This window comes from Calliphora vicina, chromosome 2, assembly GCF_958450345.1.
Source record: "Calliphora vicina chromosome 2, idCalVici1.1, whole genome shotgun sequence".
Lineage (NCBI taxonomy): Eukaryota > Metazoa > Arthropoda > Insecta > Diptera > Calliphoridae > Calliphora > Calliphora vicina.
Window position 1 is genome coordinate 61716737 of NC_088781.1, and position 19763 is coordinate 61736499.

At 29.7% G+C, this 19763-nt stretch overlaps 1 protein-coding gene across 1 annotated transcript in view; it reads right to left on the bottom strand.

Moving 5' to 3' along the window:
• Positions 1-1882: 1882 nt before the first annotated feature.
• The window catches only part of dcma (decima), a 143685-nt gene continuing 125804 nt past the window's right edge, over positions 1883-19763 (bottom strand). Inside the window, exons 3-5 of the mRNA XM_065500043.1 lie at positions 12784-12920; positions 2560-2736; positions 1883-1995 (exon numbers count right to left, since the gene is read on the bottom strand). Coding sequence (XP_065356115.1) covers positions 1883-1995; positions 2560-2736; positions 12784-12920 — 427 coding nt within the window. The remainder of the gene's footprint in view (positions 1996-2559; positions 2737-12783; positions 12921-19763) is intronic.

A 19763-nucleotide genomic window follows, 5' to 3' on the forward strand; every position in this document is an offset into this window, starting at 1 on the left:
ATACATGCGCAGTGCGCGCCAATTGAAGAACACTATAAATTCAAAAGCATTCATTCGCTTATCGCTGAAATATGCTGGACATTGTGTGGTAATGAAGTGGAATTGCCTAGAGCTAAAAAAATGTAAATAATGAATACTTCCTATCCAAATATTAGTGATTTTTAGTTAAATTTAAACTATTTTTTCATGCTAAATTTTTGGGGTACTTTAAAATAAAATTCTTAATAAATGCGAAATTAGCCCTAGGCTCTCTTTTGTTATGTCTTATTTCTGACTTCCCGGTTGAATTTTCCGTTTTGGTGTATTCAGGGACTTATAGTAAAATTTTTGCAGTTTTTTAAAAGAAGGACAAAAAAGGCCCATGCCTTGAGGATTTAGAGGGTTAACATATTCTACAAAAATGTTCACCGTAACATTTTACATAAATTTGCCGATTAACAATAAGAATGTGCCAGAGTTGGGAAACTTTAACCCCCCCTCAAATGAAATTCTATCAAAATTTATTGGTCTGACCTTGTAATTTGTTTTTGTGTTGTACAGTGTTATTAATTGATCTTTAAAATTGTTTGAATTGTATTAATTTAACTAACACTTAACTAAATAAATATTCAGGTATCTGAAATTTTCTTAAAATTGTAAATATGTAGCAAGTGGTTTTGATCTCTTTCATGTTTTTTAATATACATACGTCTATATTAGGGTTCCTAAACGGGAAAAATTTCCCGGGAATTCCCGGGAATATTTTTTTGTTAATTTTCGGGAAATGTTTGTCGGGAATTTTCGGGAATTTCTTCATAAGTTTTCATCTAAAAGTTACAATATTCAGATACGTTTCGATGGCCAAATTTGTTGCGAATTGAATAATTCTATTATATCCATAGATTTTTTCGGTTCTAGCAACAGATAGTCTGTTGGCTAAGAAGTATTACTGTTGAAATAACCGAATTTTTTGTTCACTCAACTCAAGCCACAGCAGAAAAATTTGGTTGTTAAGAATGAAACAAATTTAAAGTTTTTTGTTCTTAAAGAAATTATTAAGATGCCTAACATAACAACTTTTAGGGATATTCAATGATTATTATTCATATTTAGAGAAAATAATAACAATAATAGTGGTTCAAATTTGTTTATCTACAATCAGATTTAATAATTTCTCTAACTACGCATGTTTTAGAGATTTAAATTCTTATGTTTTTTTATTAAACAAAGAATATATTAATTTTATATTGATTAAAACTACTAGAAACCCTTATAAAGGCTGGACCAACATCGTACAACCAAATATAGTTATTTTATACTTCATTTAAAACCCTGGTGAAATTATAAATCAATTAATTTGAAAAAAATTTTCTGGTTTTTGGTTTAATTTAGTATTAAAAAATTCACGGGAATTCCCGGGAACGAAACGATTTTTTAATTTCCTCCCGGGAAAGAAAAAAGTCCGGGAAATTAGGAACCCTAGTCTATATGTATGTAAGTTTTCAATTATTTATTAAATAAATTCTTAACTTATTATTATTTAAAAACTAATTTATACTTAGTAATTGATGTGTAATGTTAACATTAATTTCTTAACTTCTTTTAAGTAATTTTCTTTCATTATAATTATTCATTTATTTTACTAATTGGTGCATTTTTGGTTTGTATGTTTAAATTAGAAATTATTTACTTAAAAAATTATTTTGATCTTTCTTGTTTGTCTTGGAAACAAATTAAAAAATTGCAATTAAATACTAAAAGAAGAAAAAACATTTTGTATTTCATTTTATATACCTTTTTTTTGGAAATATTTGAAAAAATATAATTAAAAAGAGTTAACTTTTATAGACATTATTAGTAAAAATATAACATTTCATAACATTAGATTATATTATATTTACTTTCAGAGATAATTGGGGCGAGAGACACAACAAAGTAAACTCATGTTTTTGCAAATATAATTATGGCGTCCCTTATTTGCCCACGGCCCATTGGTGTCGAGTGCAGTGTGACGTTCTGTAAAGGGAATAAAAAATATTTAGGAATTATTTTAAATATGATTTAGGAACAAATTTATCTAAAATTATATGTTTTTGTGTGTACATGAAACTGTTACAAAACTGGTCAGTGTTATGTATAATTTTATTGAAATTATACATAACTATAGATCCCACTATCGTTTCATTGCATCTACTAACCATCCTATTTCCTAATCCCAAGAAATTAAAATAAATGTTCAATTAAATGCTTTAATTTCAATGTTACTATAAATTTATCTGATAATAAAGATAAAATTTAACCTGTAGATTCCCATACAATATAAATCCTATACAAATTTAGCAATACAAAATAACAGCAGACAATAAATCCTATTTATTTAAATGGCTTTGGGAAAAATACAACACTATCATGTTGTTTCTATTTTTATTTCCAACTTGCAATTATTTATTTCTCTTTTGTTTGTGCAGACAATAGCAAACAAATAAGTAGAAACAACAACGATGAGCAGAAAATATAAATTTAAATTCTAAACAAATAAATTGCCATTAAAATTTGTAATGAATTTTGTATTAAACTTACCCAGGTATGTTTCATGCTGTGGCATAAATTCTTGCATTTCCGACAGCAGCATCGCAATGTCCTGGGAGTCTTTTGTGATGCTACATAATTCCTCTTGATTAAAATCTGGCGTTATTTGTTTACACAGCAATATTTGACTTATAACGTTGCCCAAGTTTGAGGGGCCAGCTCGATTTTCTAGAAAATGAAAAAAAAAAAATAATAATAAAACAAATGATGTGTTGTGAATAAGTAGATTTGTTTTTTAAGTTTGTGGGATATTTTGGTTGTTTGTATAAATTTAAACAAATTTAATCTAATTTATGTAAGTGATGTAGAATTGCTTTGTTTTCTTTTATCCCATCATATGAGTTAGTCATATCGTTTGTAATTTCTACAATTTTCTTTTGTATTTCCTGTCCGTACGTATGTAAGTCTACCTATAAGCCAGGGACGCACATTTAAAAATTTAAAATCAGAGAAATCAGCCCGTTTTTTTTTGGAAATAATTCGCGGGAACTATTAAAAAATTTGGTCACAACGGTTTAAAAAAAAAAAACAAAATTCCATTTATGAGCTGAAAAGCTCAAATTTACATATGTAAGTTATCTCTTTCAGTTGAAGATATATTTAGTTTTATTTTTTTAATTTAGCTCGAACTTTTTTTGGGGCGATCTCAAATTAAAACCACAATACATATTTCCTTTTTTTTTGTTTCGGATACCTAGATATGTTGGCTTTAGTTTTGATCATTTCAATCTAGCCTATCTCATCTTCATATACATATTTTTTTAACATTTCTAGACTGACCAAAAACGGCGAAACCACCCCACCCATGGCTTAAATACGCCAAAGGGGTGGGGCAGAATTGTCATTTGTAAAATAAAACAAAAAAATCAAACGTATTTTACTGTTTTATTCCTTATTCACAAATCAAAGTATAATAAACAAGATATTTATTGTTTATTTCACAAAACTTAACAAAAAAAATTTAAAGAAATAGTGACTGAATTTTTCTATATTTTATTAAAATTTTGGGATTCCTTGTTTCTGGTGAATGTGCCCCAGTGGGAGTTATGACGTTTAATATACATTTGATCCTAAGTGCGGACAACAGATGTATTGGCGATAAAATTCTAAATAAAGGACTCAATGACTAATTATATTATAAATTTCGGCTCATTCGAATCATAAATGGATTTTTGGTGATTTTTTTAAAAATGTGAGACCCGAGGTGACCAATTTTCGGAGGCCACGCACTGGCCTCCGTTACCCCTAGGAAGCTAAACAACATCAACTCGAAAACACCTCAGCTCCAACCATCTGTAATTTCGTAACTATGTATTTAATAGTTCCAAAGATATCGAATTATTTCCAAAAAAAACTTTCTAAACCATTGTGCAGCGGGTATAAAGCTTTGAAATGCGCTTAAAAGGTAGTGGGTAGAGTGTCCCAAATTTTATTTTTTTTTGGAATTTTATATATTGGGCATTTCATGTCAAGTGAAACAACTTTTGAAATCGATTTTTCTGAGTTAGAGGAGGTCAAAATTTTGGACATTTTGGACAAGTAGGTGTTTTTTCTTATACATGTAACTTATTACCTATTGTTCTTAGCAAAATGTGTCCCAAATAGTTTAGATAGCTCTTATACTTATTAAAAGAAATAAAAATATTTTAATATTTTTTTCCGAAATTAAAAACTTTTTTTACTTTTTTTTAAAATGGGCCCTTTTTTTCCTAAAATAAAGACATCGGAAGAAAAAGCTTTTTAAACTTGGTTCACTTGACTGAAATCCCCCATATATAAAACTATAGTTGAATGTGAAATTTAGTTTTTCTATCATGATTGCAACCCGTGCTAAATTATGAGGTGCATTTACATGGGAAAAAAGGCTATTTTTCAGTTTTTGTAAAAATTTTGCCATTAAATAATTACTTTTTCAATTTAATTTAATAGATACACAATGTGTATGTAATTATCGTTCTAATAAGATGTAAAAGATAAAAATTGGTTGAAGAATGTTAAAGTTATTAAAAATTCCCCAGTCTATTAACGTGTCTCAGGCCACTAGAACAAGAAATGTAGGAACAAAATTAATATATTTACTTTTATATGAGTTTTTGTCTTCGTAGGCTACCGTTATTCTATGTCAAAAGCCAACCGTTTTGTAAGAACTAGTTCATTTTCATTTATTTATTTGAACTAGCATAACCCCGTGCACTTCGCTACCCCTACCCTAGTAAAATTAAAAAAATATGAAGGGATTTCTGATACAACCTAACTACGTACATGGTACGAAAATAACACATGCAAAATATAACGAATTAATTAAATTAATTTTTGAAATCATTATTTACTCAGTGTGGGAGGTGCTACGCCCTCTAATCTAATTTCTTATATATTCAGTTAAACTCCCAACAGTAATAAGAAATTAATTCGTGAAAAGTTTAAACACTTTTACAATAATAGTTCTACAGATATTCGTAATTAATTACATATATACTTTGTATATGGCGTGTCACGCCCACTATTCCAATCCCGAACAATTTCAGCGAAACTATGCAAAATTATAAATGAGCCATTTAGACTAAGTTTGAAGAATCTTGCAATTATAGTTCACAAAATATTTAGAAATAACTATTTTCATTTTTTCCGACCCGTCCATTTTTTTTTATTAAACTTCATGCAGTGGGAGTTAGAAAATAAAAAAAACACATTAAAAATATATTTTTGTGACTTTAAAATTTAATTTAGTAATTTAAAGTTTAAATTACTAAAGTCTTCTTCTTTGTTTTCTATAACAACTCTCACTTAAAACAGAGCGAAATCAATACTGTTTAATTGTTTCTCTTATTTATTTACAACAACATATTGCACAAACACGCATATAACTCCTAAAAAACTGAACCGATTTCAAAAAAAGGAGCGTAAAAGGGGTCTAAAGAAATCGACTTGCCTATTAATATTATGATTATATTTACAAATACCCATTAATACGGTATTTTGTGTTCGTCTTTACCACAACTATGCTTTCATATTGGATTTTTCGTTAACATTTTCCCAAAAAAAAACCTCAAAATGTTCGCACTGACATCTTTGATTGAAAGGAGGTTTTTCTCTTAATCATTTTAAAGTATGCAGAAGGTCAAACAAAATAACGAGACTTCCAAAACTGGCATTTTTGTAATAAAAGTATGTAATAGTATGTATAACATGTAGTTATTGACAGATTCTTACCTCAAGCTGATTGATAAATCATTTGGCAAATAAATAAATTTCAAATTAATGGAAAATTTTGCAATATTATTTAAAAAGAAGTTTTGTGAAGAATATTGATATGTGTAATAGCAAAAACCATACATACATAGCTATTCGGCATATCCATGAGCACTTAAATGCACAAATAATTGAAAAGAATCAATACAATTCTTTATTATTTAAAAATTCGTTATGCATAAGTAAGTTGGATGATTTTTGCTAAAGAATCCCAGAGTGTATGTCTTTCTCGTCTCCTTAAACTTCAGAAATCGCCAGAAACCGATAAATTTTTTATTTAAATTAGTAAACTTTTTTGTGTGGACCGCTTTTAAATAGAATAACTCTAAAATTACGATTGACAAAATCAAGATACCCCTAAAAACAAACTGAAATATGAAACGCACGTAATACAGTTTCATAAATTATCATTTTCGGACCACTGAACTAGATTCAAATAACTAATCAAAACTAGCTATTTGCTGGAGCAATACAAATATTTTTAATTTAAATAAAAAAACAATAGCTAAATTGTCCTCGTTTTAAAACCTAATATACATTTTTCCATTAGGAATACATTAATATTTATTATCCTTGCAAATTGCCACATTCTTTATATAAAAAAATGGAATATAACAATCAAAACTAAATAAAACTTTAAAATTATTTGTTTCAATATAATGGCAAAAACATTTTAAAAACTTTCATAATTTCCTCAAACAAATCTATAAATGTCATCCATAACACTTGTGTTTTCATAACATAAAATAGAATGAACTAGAAAAAGAGCAATATTTGTGTGATTACAATTGTATTGTACATAAACAGTGAGTAGAAAAAGTATTCTTTCACTTAGGATGAAAACAATTTAAGATATTTATAACTTGGTAAATATTTGAAATATACATATTAGGCAGTCTATGTTGAATTCGTTAGAATACTTTCATATTTGACTGCATAATGTATAAAAGCAAGTAAAACATCATCACAATTGTTATTATTTTTTTTGTTGGAATAAAACTTTTCTAGTCACTTAATCTATTCAGAATCATCATCTACATTCACAGTATTGCTCAAGCTTACCCTCATACATACACAGTAAAAATTAAACATACATAGATTAGGGTGGTTATCACTTTGGACTTTGTAGATTTTCGATGCTCCCAAGCTTTATTGGTCACTTAGAAACCAAATACTGAACATTTGAGCAAATTTCGACAATGTTTAGAAGCTGTACATTTGGATTTAAATTTTGAAATTAGGTTCACAGCAGCAATAATTATAAAAAGTAAAAAAAAAATGTTGAAAAAATGTTTCAATAAAAATAGGTTTAAATATAAAATTTTCTGAAACCGATAACCCTCTCAAATTCCAAATTTAACTTTTTAAAAATTTTTTTTTAACAAAAATTACAAAAAAATTGTATCGATTTTAATACTCGTATATACTAAATGGGGACTAACATGTAATACCAAGATGATATTATAATATGACTAATTATGGATCGATCGCCATGAAATTAGGAAGTGTGGTTTATGTGTGTATGAAGCATATTTCTGTCGAAAATTTATGTGGATTTATGCTTGTTAAAGTGATGTTCGGAAGCGGGCCTTATTGGAAGCTATAACTAATTATTTACCGATCATCATAAACTTTAGTGACTGACTTCCGTATATATAAATCTTATTTAAAGCGAAATGTTTGTATATATCTCTATATATTAAACAGTTGTGACCGATAAAGTCCAATTTCGGGAGGAAATTTGTATATGGGCTAGGTGAAATAATTGCTTCGTCCTTGGGCTATAGCAAATGTAAGTATGTACCAAATTTTATGGAAATATATTTAAAATTGCTACCTGTACTTTGCAAACATGGTTTACATGACAAACCAGCCAAACGGACAGAAGGACATGGGACGGTGATTGGTAGAGTAATATTATTGGGCGTTACAAAGATCTGCTCAAACGCATTATACGTTCCACACTATGGTAATATAGCGTATTAAAATGGATTTTTTAACTGTCAATTTGATATAACCTATAATAGTTACATGGATTATTTGAAATTATCGGATTTGTAGAAAATTTTGCTTTTAGTCACAAATGTGTTACAATAGTTTCTTATGCCCTGCAAACATTTACCCGTTTTTATTAGTTTTATTAGAAAATATCTGTAGATGTATGTATTTTTCGAATGTAGGCCTTATATATGAGCTATGTATCTTTATGGATCGATAAATAGTTACAAAATGCAGTAGTAATATACATATATTCTTACTTAAAACTAATTTGTGTTAAATTTGTTTTCAATATCGACATTTGTACGCAATAATTATTCTACAAAAATGTTTGCCGGAAAATTTCAGTGGCGGTCACCAAAGATACCAAAGTTGTAAATAAAGCTCTTTACGCTTAATTAACAAAATTACACGCCACCTTTGGTCTCAAATTTGTTAAAAAAATCACCAAAAATCTATTTATGATCCGAATGAGCTGATATTTAAAAAAAACAATGACCATATGCACATCGAAAATCTACGATGCCCAAGAGCCACCCTAATGCACATACATACATTTCATTATTTCTACTGCTTGCAGTGTTGATGATGATTGTAAGTTTTTAAATTGTTGCCACAAGCAATAATTGTTTCATCTACACAATCTCATTCTTGCATACAAACGCAAATAAATGCATATGTATTCTTAAATATTAGAGATCGAGTGTGATTTTTTTCTCCTTTAGTAGGGAATTTATTTTTGCACTCATATACACTTGTTCCACTCTTCCCAGTGGCAAAAAGTTGCTAGGGCTTAACTTTGTAGGCCTTCTGTTTACACATTCTATACTCATTCCACTCTGCCATCTTTCAGAAGGTTATCTAGAAGATATTTACTTCTTCTTCTAAAAAATTGTATACACATTATAAATTGCATTTCAATTACTTACTATAATACAATAGCTGAGTTCACTATTAAGTGCGAATAGTCTAGCATCATTGCAAATGCAAAATTTTACAGTAATCCAATAACAAAATACACACAAAAACCTATACAATTTTGAATTTGCAATGATGCAAGACCATTCGCACTTAATACTAAACTCCGCTATTGTATTAGAGAGAGCAAAATGCTCTCTATCATAAATCATTACCAGAAGAAGGGTCAACATCTTTAAAATTTTGTTCTTTATAAAATTTTATATTGTGAAGTTTGCGTAAAGTAGTTTTTTTTTAAATATAAAACTACACACGTGATTCTTTAAAGTTCCTTTTTCAGGTGTTATTCTGAAATCATTAAGAATATTTTCCCTAATAGCACTCTTTAAAGGCTTGCTTTAGCAGACCTTCAATAATGCTTTGATTTTCAGGCCTTTTAATAAAATTTCCTACGTAGACATTCTATGAGGCATTGCGCGGCGTTCCACGAATTTTGAATACATCTGGGTGTCCTTGTATCTGCAAAATAAGGCCTTTAGAAGGCGTCTTTATGGCATATTTCTTCCCGCTGTTTAAGTAAGTATTGTCTTTTTATTTTATTGCAAATTTTGCTTGTAACCAAATAAATGCTTTTATTTTTATGTCCATATTCTTTTTTTAATTCATCTTTTCTTTAAATAATTTAATTTAATGGTTAAAAGAAATAAATCATAGAATCTTAACAATTTTATTGTTGATGTTTTTGTGTGACAGGAGTTTTTGAAAAATTCAAATGCTTAACGTGGATATTTGTACAACTCTAGATCTTTTAATATGAACTTATATTAGAACATTACATGGTTTCCATAGCGACATTATGATATACCTATGATATGCTGTAAAAACTACTAAATGCAAAACTATGCACTAACAAATCGATTCTTAAAATGTTTCGAAACTGAATTGCACTGCTCCATAGGAGATAAGAACAGTCATAAAAACATAAATTCCCATTATTTCGGTTTCCTTGCATATAAGACTCTCCTATGCAATTGGAGTTTTTCTTTTACCGCACTTTTTAATTTTCCAGGAAATCGGGATGCATTTTGAAATTTCCCGGGATCCCGGGATTTCCCGTCCAGAACAAATTGTACAATTTTAAGAATGTAAACTTCGTCAAAAATCTAAAAAAATATCTTTGGTTTTAAAATGTAATTGGATACCAATAAAAAAAAATCCAATAAAAATTTAATATAAAGAGATAATCTGTCTCGATTTCTAATTTTGGATATATACAAATCTGTCACCATTTGTAATTTGTATGGGAATGGCTTTAATTTCCATTAGATTTTGTTCTACCTTCATTATTTCCAATTATTTCAGTTAATTCGCAAAAAATATATTTTTGAATTGGCAATGTTTTGCTTTTTAAATCAAAAATTACTTAAAGATGTTAACTAAAACTTGAAGAAAACCCAATAATATTAAACAAAATATAATTCCACGGAAGGTGGTTTTATTTTCTGTAGTGTGAAAACTGTTAACAAGAATTCACGAATTTGAAGATCATTCAGATATTTAATAATAGATTTTTTATTTTCATAAAATTTTAATGAAATATAAAAAAATTATGTTGGGTTTATGACCTAAAAATTCAAGATGGCGTATCTTTTGAACGCGGTTCTTGTTTTAAATAACTTAAATGTTTTTTTGAAGGGTACATATCTGTCATTTATTCTCATTTATGGTGTTTTCTTTTGTGGCATAACTGATGCCTTTATTCTGCCTTTTACATTTCTTTACGTTCTTTTCTGAAAAAATGTAGTTTGGTCGTGTTCTTTTCTAATAATGTTAACCTAAAACCCTGAATATATGCTACATGTTTCACCCTCAATTTTATTGAAGGGTTAGAAATGCACCACTTTTTATTAAGCAAAAAGTATAGTTTTGTGATATTTAAAAGCTACATAAAAGAAAATTGCATTAATGATTTTTGTTCTACTGTGATCGTTGAAAATTCAACACATTATTAGGTAACCTTTAATAAATGGTACAAAATATATAGGCAACATTTTGTGTCAGAAACGAAAACACCATTAGTAATTGAACATTATAGTGTAAAAAAAAAGTTTTTATACCCTACACCACCATAGTGGGGAGGGTATTATGCGTTTGTGCAGATGTTTGTAACGCCCAAAAATATTAGTCTAACACCCACCTTAAAGTATACCGATCGACTTAGAATCGGACGGACGGTCTGTCCGTCCGTCTGGTCGGCTGGCTGGCTGGTTGTCCATGTAAACCTTGTGCGCAGGGTACAGGTCGCAATTTTGAAGATATTTCGATCAAATTTGGTACATATTATTTTTTCGGCTCAAGGACCAAGCCTGTTGAAACTGGCTGAAATCGGTCCACTATTTCACCTAGCCCCCATACAAATGTCCTCCCGAAATTGGACTTTATCGGTCATAAATGTTTAATTTATATATGTATCTCCACAAATTCCGCTCCAAATAAGTTTTATATACACAAAATTCATCTCACCAAATTTTGTTACGATCGGTCCATAATTAGTCATAGCTCCCATATAGACCCGCTTCCGAAAATCACTTTAACGTGCATAAATCGCTTAAAAATGTTGGTAAACACACAAAATTCAACATAGTTAACTTCAATATAGACATAAATCACACGACCTAATTTCATGGTGATCGGTCCATAATTGGTCATAGCCCCCATATAACCCCACTTCCGAAAATCACTCAAAAATATAAATTATTGAAATTTTAAAAGAAAATTTTTTTTTGCTCTTTTACTTAGTGTAGGGTATTATATGGTCGGGCTTGACCGACCATACTTTCTTACTTGTTTTTGATTCGAAAATGTCGAATTTTGTACCATAGAATATGTTGAAGCACACCGATTGCTCACCAAAGATTATGGTGAATGTGTTCCATCAGTGCAAGAGATGTTTTGTGCTATTCAGAAGTGGTGATTTTGACACGAAATACAAACAAGTTTGAAGACCAAGAATTGGAGGCATTACTCCATGAAGATTGTTGTACAACTCAACAAGATCTGGCAAAATCATTGGGAGCTGCTCTAGCAACAGGAAAATGCAGAAAATTGGATATAATACGAATTGAAGCCGAGATACCTTGAAAGACGCTTTTGCATGTGTGAAATGTTGCTTGAACGCTTTAAAAGAAAAGCATTTTTGCACCGAATCATTACTTGCGATGAAAAATGCGATGAATTGATAGCTAACAATGGCAAATACTTCAAAATAAAAGCTAAAAATTTGCAAAAATCCCACATTTTTATGTCATGTTTGCAAACGTATAAACAAAAAGTGTATTTAATACAAGTTACACGATACAGATTGTTGTGAATTAAGCAAGTGTTTGTTAAAATAGCACAGTACAACGACATATTTAACAAATTAACAACATATGATAATACAGGCTCTATAAAGAAGGACTGCATACTCAGTTTTTCATTTGGAAATATGGGTGACATCGATTCGGGCTAGATGTGGTTTCAACATAATGGCGTAACCATCGATTCATTGAAATCTAAATTTCACAATAACTTTATTTCGGGAAATGGTCCTGCCAATTGGCTAACAAGTTCGTTTGGTGTATTTGTATACAGTAAATAAAAATTTATTTTCCTTAAGAAATTTCATAATAGTTTTTGTAATTTATCACTCACTAATTACTTTAAGCATTACTTTTCATAATAATGAGTACTTCAATAAACTATGTAATTAGCTGGTGTGAAGTTCTTAAATCCCTAATACTCTCAGAACTTATTTTATTGAGTTAATACTTTTAAAATGCTGTTTTATATCACATTAAATAGAAATATAAATTCAAGTTGAAGAAAATGAAGTTCTTAAATCCCTAATACTCTCAGAACTTATTTTATTGAGTTAATACTTTTAAAATGCTGTTTTATATCACATTAAATAGAAATATAAGTTCAAGTTGAAGAAAATGAAATTGTGTTTTTTTTTTTTGTTAAATAAATAAATGACAAAAAAAAGGAAATCTAACTGGTGAAACTTACCATAATATCCTGACATGTCCATTGGCACCACTTGTATAAGACGATAGCTTTTCACTAATTCGCGTAAAAACAATTGTGCCATGTAAAACAACAATACGAGATGGGGATTGTCAGTAAGAACGCCATCGGCAGTAGCACTACAATCAAGCAGATAGATACAGCAGCACGGACAAGAGCCATCCACAGTCAGTAACAGCAGTAATAACAAAATTAGCAGCAACGGCACAGTCATAACACAGTTATGGTAGTGGCAGCAAAAGTAGTTGTAGTAACAGCAGCACATACAAATTCACACCCAGGCACGATACACATAAGACAGTTGAAATAATGATGACAACAACAATAAAATAGATGAAAAAAGAAATAGAAAAAACACCAAAAGTGGTTAGTTTTGTTTGCCAGAGCTGTCTTGTTTCTTTAATAATAGAGAAGAAAAAAATAACTTGAAAACAAAACAAGGAGGAGATAAAACTTAGAAAATAGTAATAAAATTTAATAATACGTTGAGAGCTATAAAAACTCTTCTTTCATGTTTTTGTTGTTTGTTTATTCTATTTTGCAAGAAGTTCTTGTTTTCCTTTTTAAGATTAAGTGGAATGAGTGGTAATAAAAGCAATCACTATTCGTACACTACACTACGCAATATAATTTAATTGGAAGAACAAGGTCAAGAATTAAATCTCAAGGATTTCCAAGTTACTATTACAGTTTGATTAAGTCCAACACACGTATAAAAGGCAAACATAAATCTTTATAAAACCTTCCAAACGATAGCAATTATTTTAAACCACACGACTAGGAATCCAGATGCTAGATCTGAAACAGTACTCAAGAAGAAAGCTTTTTTATCTAGCGGATATACATTGGAAGTGCGTGATCAAGAACTACTAAGGATGGAAAAGTTTGTCGAATTTAATCTAGAACACTCTGGAACGTCTAATCGGTATATATTTGCATCATTTGTTGGGTCCAATGTGCCTACCTCAAGGTTAAATCTGTTGACAGCATTTTCTATGACTTAGTCTGTTATATAGAATAAGGAGTAGAAGAGATTCCAATTAGTTTTTTAATTTGGGTTGATCAGCAATGTATACGCAGGTCTTGGAGTCAAGATTTCTTGGTAGAATAGATACTTATGTTACTCAGCATAATTATCAATCCTAATCTATGCGATATAAATCTAACCCGCATTATCACAATGTATAGTTAGGTGATTAGTTAGGTTTTAACCTAAAGTTATAATGATTGTATAACTATAATTTAACTTGTAACCAAATAACGTAATAATGGGGGTTAGGATGATACTAGGCTATAAGTACAGGTTTTTTTCTACTGGTGTGACTGGCAGTTAAGATGATCCTGAAACTTTTAGAAGAATGTTAGAATTTCTTACGCCAATGATGTGGTGATACTGATCTCGTGAAAACTAGTGTTTTTATTCAACCTGCACTTATTGATCTTCCTTCGTAGGACGAAGCCAATGGACTTGGATCAACCTCGAAAAGACTAAAATTCTTTAAATTCTACCACTACTGTATTCTTACTACCCCTGGTTAGTATTTAGTGGTAACAAGAGGCTTACTTATGGTGTTTTCTTTTCTGACACAAAATGTTGCCTATATATTTTGTACCATTTATTAAATGTTACCCATACCCTCATAATATGTTGCATTTTTAACGATCACAATAGAACACAAATCATTACCATTTATGTAATTTTCTTTTATGTAGGATCTAAATATTATAAAACTATACTTTTTGCTTACATAAACCCTTTGATTAAATTGAGGGTGAAACATGTAGCATATATTCAGGGTTTTAGGGTAACATTATTAGAAAAAGAACACGACAAAGAAAGGCAAAAGGCAGAATAAATATATCATTTATGCCAAAAGAAACGGACCTTACCAATTTCTTATACAAATTTGGTTTCAGCAAATTGAATCTCGGAAATCTGATTATATCATATTGCATGAAGTCAACTATCGTAGGAAACCGCCAATAGAGATTCCAGATATGAATGCTTAGAATATTCGATTTCATTTTAGAATATGCGAATATAGTAATAGGCTGCCTAGTAGGGTGATCGATTCTTCGACATTTTTTAAAAACCGATTTTCGGTTTATTCGAAAAATTACAATTTAATATAAACCGGTTTCGGGTTTTTAATAATAACCGGTTAACCGATTTGTTTGGCAAAATATTAAAACGCCTAGAAATAGGAAGAAAAAAAGTTTTATTTATTAAAATAATAGTTTTAAAACCAAACCAGTTCTAATAACAAAAAATAAGACTTTTTTTAAACGATTAAATACTTTTTAATTCCAATTTTTATTACTCTTTAACCCTTCACATGCTCTTCGGGTCAAATTTGACCCATTTTGAAATTAAAATTGATTTTTTCTAAAAGTGAGTGGTTGATATTTTTTGGAATTTCATTTAATTTCAAATGTAAAAAACTACGTTTTTAGAAAAACAAATTGGCAAAAAAATATCTATAAAATTCCCAGTATGCAAAATGATTCGAAGTTATGTCGAAAATGAATCATTTTTTCGTAAAATTTTATCGATATCGACTTCGATATAATGTCGAGAATGTGCGTGTTTTCCTAAGTAGAGTGCAGAGCGATAAAGAGTCGAAAATTATTTATTATTCTGATTCTAATTTTTATCGATATACTATACCTTTTTCGGTATTAAAAATGTTCTAAATTGATTCGATTTCGATTAAATATATGAACAATTTCGAATACTTTATACCATCCAGCAATTTTTTCTTGAAATAATGCATATTCAATACCTTTATTATTATCCAATAATGTTGCGTTAGATGTGTTTTCATTTTCAAATGCAATAAACTCTGCACATATTTCCGATGTTTGCGGATTATGAGATTCGAATTGTCAAAAAACAACATCAATAATTGGCTGCGCTTTTCATTTAAGACGTCTTTGATCCATTTTTCGTGTTAAACTATATTTTTATGAATACGTTATTGATAGGATAAGAAATAAAATTTTATTTTCTCACAAATTGACAAAGGAATAATATGTATGTATATATGCATTTGTCAATTTGTGCAAAAATAAAATTTGGCATTGAAAAAAAACTTGAACATTATTCGCTATTTCTATAAAATATTAAAATACGATATTCTAAAAAATGTAGATTGGATAGAGCATCATAATAAATTCATATTTTCGATTTTAGTTCGAAAAAAGTTCGATAAAAAGAACTGACTCGAAATGTTGCATACTGGGTTGTTCGCACTTAAGGTTCTTGGGTCATATTTGACCTGGAGTAAAACTCTTGAATTTTTGTTACGCACAATTGTGTTAAATGTTTTCAGAGCTTATGTAGCACTTCAATATTTCATTGCTAGCTCTAATATATCTCTCTTTTCATCATACTTGCTGAAAAAAGTATTTTAAAATAGTTGAAGTATTTGTTTTAAAAAAGTCTTTTGGATTTTGAATATTTTTTAAAGTTTTTAATACACTGAAACTTATAAAAACACACTTTTAGAAAAAAACCGGCTATTCGAGGAGAAAAACCCGGTTTCTTCGATATTCGAATTGTGAGCTTTTCGAAAAAACCGAAACCGACTTAACCAAAAAAAACGGTTATTAAAAACCGGGCCGATCACCCTACTGCCTAGTGAAAATGGACACTAGGATATATCTTTAAGACTTCGGGAAGGATAAGTATACCTTTTGGCGGTCTTTAAATATTCAGATCTGCGATAATAAGTTGAGTTCCTGGTTAAGGTTTTACTGACTTTATGGTGCGGAGATTCAGATTTACACTGACAGTATGATTTCTGGATACCAAGACATCAAAATATCCCAGAAAATTGCATTGCGTATTCATTTGCCAAGATAGGAGCCTCACTCTCACATTATGAGGTTGGTCGGCTGATTGGAATTCCGCAAACATCATGCTATCCTTGGTTTCATTATGGCCTCTTTAATCGCGTGAAAAGGGCCATTTGATCCAATTATTATTGTCGTAGAATTGCAACATTCATAAATATTCCACGTGATCGAGTAAGAATCGTGGCAGCAGTGATGACCAGTGTGTATGATAGGATATTAAATTTCCCATATAACGACTTCTGCAGAAGATGTCATGATAAAGCAGAGGATAGGACTGTTCGAAATCTTCTCTTTCATAGCCCGGGACTGGAAAACCAAAGACTGGAAAGTTTTAGCGATTTTTTCTGCACTTCTTTCGGATCTATCGGGGAATGACGTAAGATAGCTAGATGATTTGGTTAATAACTGAAAACTAGTCAGCTGTGGGAAATTTTCTCCCTGACCCTGCTTAAAATAAGACTGGGTATCATTACATTGAAATATTGAGGGTGGCGAGTGGTACTCTCCAAGCTATGCTGGCAGTGTGGGAGAATTAGTGAAGCCACCACTCATTCACTAAAATAGGGTTCTATTGGAGAAAAATCTGCCTACTATGTACTAAGCAATCTTGTATGGTCAGACTGAGCTGCATAGTTTCAAAGTCTTTGTAACTCAAGATGAACATAGTAGGAGCTAGACTGCTATTGTGTATAATTATTAGGATCATATGGTTACGAGTCATTGCCCAATTAAATATAGGACTTGATAGTGTCACAACAGCACTTCTGGTTATTGTATAACGTGTAAGGACGAAGAGGTATTTGATAATGTCATTGCTGGGCATCTTCCCAAAATTGTTCATCTTTGAAAGAATTCACAATATACCCTTAGGTCCACTAGTGTAAGTATTCACTATCCCTCTAAGTAGAATTAGAAATTAATCATTAATAATTCGCTGACAGTTACTAGTCATTTTGTTATCAAGAAGATATCAAACCAACAACCTTCTTAAGATTTAGCTGCTCTCTACAAAGTACGGTGACAATGAAAATTACGTTTACTACCCCACCGACCAACAGCTTGTATTGAACATTAAAATTTCAATACCCATGCAGTTATTGAACCACTCACATCGAATTTGATTTTACACAGTTTAGATTTGTTTCTGTAATGACTTTGCTATTTTAAGAACAATATACCAAAATACTGATTTTGATTTTACATGACTTTTATGGAATCCTCCATAATTGTTTTTCAATGAAGAGCCACAAAAATAAAAAAAAAACTATAGTAGATCGACCGTAATGCTACCAATATAACAAATCTGAAATGATGACAAGAAAGGAACTACGAATTTAAATGCAGACTCCGAAAGAACATAGCGAATTTGATGGTTTGCTCAACAAATTAAATAGAATTTATTTTTTATATATACAAAAAATGGCAAATAACTTCAAATTAATTTATTAATATTGATAGATTCCTATAAATTGTATAGTGTCCACTATATTCGACCAAGCCATAAAATACAATTTCACTGCCATTCGTAAACTCGTGTATTGTTTATATATTCCACTATAAATATGATAATAAACAATTTAACTCAATACTCGTACAATCTGATAGTAATTGTGATGAATCTTAAATATTTGTAATATTTTGCTAGACAGGGATAGCGAGTGGTAGTAGATGGGTAAATAAAACAAATGCTCATAATGCTCGTAATAAAGATTACATTTAATATGAAACTAAAATGTTTTAAGTGAAACATAAAATGATGCCATCGCGAATTATGTACAACTTGTGGGGTATAGATTGTTTTTAAATGTGTTTCCTTTCAGATTGATGATGATTAATGGGGAGGAATTGATATATATTTTAGCACAGATTTTATTTTCCAATTATTTATGTATTTATTATGTTCTTTAAACTATCAGAATAATTTTGATTGCAAAAGTTGTTGTTACTCTATTTCCGTTATTTGAAGGAAATATTTTATCGTTTGCTTAAAGTTTTTTATTGTTATTTTGTTCTAAGTTTATTATACCCACCCTCAAAATATCGGGGTATATTGATTTTATATATCCCCAAAATAATAATAATATACCCGCACATCTGTCTCTTGGAAGCCCGATAAGACCATTTTAGTATTAAAAAAACTCAAATTCAAATTTCATAATTTTTTATGACCCTTGAAAAAAATCTTACAATAATGAATATTTAATAGGTTTTAAATTAATTAATAATGGTTTACATGCATAAATCATTTACAGCGCATAATTTATTTCAAATAAATCTTTAAGAATAAACAAACCTCATCCATAGCAAAATAGTAGAAAACGTACATACATATATCTGTGAACTTTTGACAAAACAACTTAAGTGGAATTTTTAAATTTTTCAGGAGAGCACTAAAACTGTTGAATTTATCGATCTATATTTTATTATTTCTCCTTGAAGAACTTTTCTATTTGTCTCAAAGAATAATACAAAGGCTAAATAATTAAAAAATTATCGTTAAATTCAACAACTTTTTCGAATTAAGTTGTTTTGTCAAAAACAAATCAACAAGAACTCCAAATAAGTTGATTTTTTTATGATATCTCAGAAACTAATATTCGTCAGAAGAAGCAGATTAGTGTAAAAGGGGAAAAGTTAGTTTTATTATAAAAAAAACTAAGATATTTTCTTATCTCGACTTAAAATGTTTTGTGCAAACTCCAGAGATATATATTTTAATAAGTACAATATATTACGTAAATGCATGATTTGTTGAAACGCATAAATAATTAATAATTAATAGTCGTAGGGGTGTAAACTTCATAAATATATGGGGATTTTCATGTCAAGTGAAGCAACGTTTGAGCTTTTTGGTATCTTAGCGGAATGCGAGTGTGATATAAATATCTATATAAATAAAAATCAAATGTCGCTCGTTGGTAATTGCATCAGTTGAGAACGGCCGGACCGATTTTTTTTTTAAATTGTTGATCATAGATCACTCCAATTTTTTTTCGATATATCCAAAATCGCAGGACGCCTGCACCAATTTCTTTTTTAATATTCGCAATAGTCCGAAAAAGTTTTTAAATAAAAATTGTCCAGGTTCACTAATACGTCCACTT